Raw genomic sequence first — 1,728 nt, forward strand, 5'->3', positions numbered from 1 at the left:
GGGACCAGGGGAAAAACCTGGCAGGGGCTGCTTCCCTCCCCCCCTGCCTGTCAAGGGACACCCTGGCGGGGGTCCCTGCAGGCCAGGGTGGGGTTTAAACCCGCCTCTTCAGTCATACTCAGCAGGTCTGCCAGGGCCTGGGCCCCCCACCCAGCTCATGCAGGGATCTGGAAAAGCCTGAAGGGCTTCTCTTCTGGCTTCCCTCCAGCCTTCCCGCACTGCGGAAGGGAGGGGAGGGCTGCACTAGCTCCCCCCAGCTTCTAGCCTGAGCCACTGCAGGCATGTGGCTGCATTTCCGCAATGTCTGTTCACTTGATTCTCAGTTCAATCTATGCAGTTTAGACTAACCTGCAAAGATTAAATCAATTCAGCCTTGGGCTTTTTTACTGTCTGCATTTAGCCTAGAAGGATAATATGATCCTTCAATGCCTGTGTCTCCACATAGTTTTGCACTGGTTTAACTATGTCAGGGATGGGAATATATATATTTTACTAAACATTGTTATACTGTTACAGTCCACATATGAGTCCACTTATGATATATAAAGGTGCTTTCCATGGGTATAGCTAGCCCTGCATGGCAAGGGGAACACATATATACACCTTTTATATTGGTGCACCTGTGCACAAATTGAGGCAGAAGGAAGATCTGTGCCACTTAAACTATACAAACATCACAAATAAAATGGGTCTCATCAACACAGACACACACCAGCTGCAACAAAAGCATAATGTGCTGGAAGAATTTGTAAGGACAGAACCAATTAAGCAGGGCAGACTGAATCCTCACTGCACACTTTTAAACCATACCAGGTATAATTCAGAGCATTGGGAAAGATGGGACTCTTCCTTGTCAAATTAAGTGTCCGCTGCAGCTCAGTTAAAAAAGAGTTATCTTATTGGCTAGGCAAGGGCTGGGTAGCCTTAGAAGCTGGATCCAGTAAACTACTATAAGCTGTTTTGAAAAAGCCTCAATTCAGAGATGCAGTAGCCAGGAAAGTTCTCTCCAGGGAATGAGGGGTGAAGGGGGTAAAGCTCTGCCTCTGTAGTGCCACTCCCCTGTTTGTGATAGTGTCCTAGAATCAAACCAGGCAGGTACTATGTGCAACAAATGAATCACAGAAAGTGAATGAAAAGATTAGGATGTTCAGATTGAATCTGCTGCATTTAAAGCAAGGATCATTAGTTATTGAAAGATTCTGCTTCTGTTTACAGGAAATGCAATACACACACCATGCCCTGCCAGTGTAATCAGGCCTGGTATATTGTCCTACAGATGATCTTAACAATAAATCTCACTAGTGAACTTATCTCTGGCTGTCCCTGCCAAGTGCTGATGCTGCCTGGAGGGCTGCTTACAAGAATGTGCCTGCTACGTGCTCAGCTCAGAATAGCCCACCAGCAAATCTAGTCTCCTTACGAATAGCTCCTATTGTTTCCTGATGGCTGGCTGATATCAAGAGTGCAAACATAAACTGGGAGTCTAAAGCTTTTTACAGTCACTCCCAAAGGTAATCCTTACCGCAATTAGTGCTGTTAGGAGAAATGTACTCAGAGTCATCATGATGAAGCTGTCTAGGAACCAGGTGTACCAGATTACCCCATTAGTGACTCCCCTGTTCTTCAAGGCTTCTTTCAGTCTCATTTCTTTCTCCAGAACAATGCTCTTCACAATCATGGAAACTGAATAGATCCAAGCCAGCACCATGAAGATGGGGAAGGAGCGGT

At 46.1% G+C, this 1,728-nt stretch overlaps 1 protein-coding gene across 1 annotated transcript in view; it reads right to left on the reverse strand.

Moving 5' to 3' along the window:
• ABCA4 (ATP binding cassette subfamily A member 4) overlaps nucleotides 1–1,728 on the reverse strand; it is a 109,282-nt gene that overhangs the window by 65,411 nt on the left and 42,143 nt on the right. The window contains exon 15 of the mRNA XM_006021864.3: nucleotides 1,523–1,728. This exon is cut by the window's right edge and continues 12 nt beyond it. Coding sequence (XP_006021926.1) covers nucleotides 1,523–1,728 — 206 coding nt within the window. The remainder of the gene's footprint in view (nucleotides 1–1,522) is intronic.

Source organism: Alligator sinensis, unplaced genomic scaffold, assembly GCF_000455745.1.
Source record: "Alligator sinensis unplaced genomic scaffold, ASM45574v1 scaffold199_1, whole genome shotgun sequence".
Lineage (NCBI taxonomy): Eukaryota > Metazoa > Chordata > Crocodylia > Alligatoridae > Alligator > Alligator sinensis.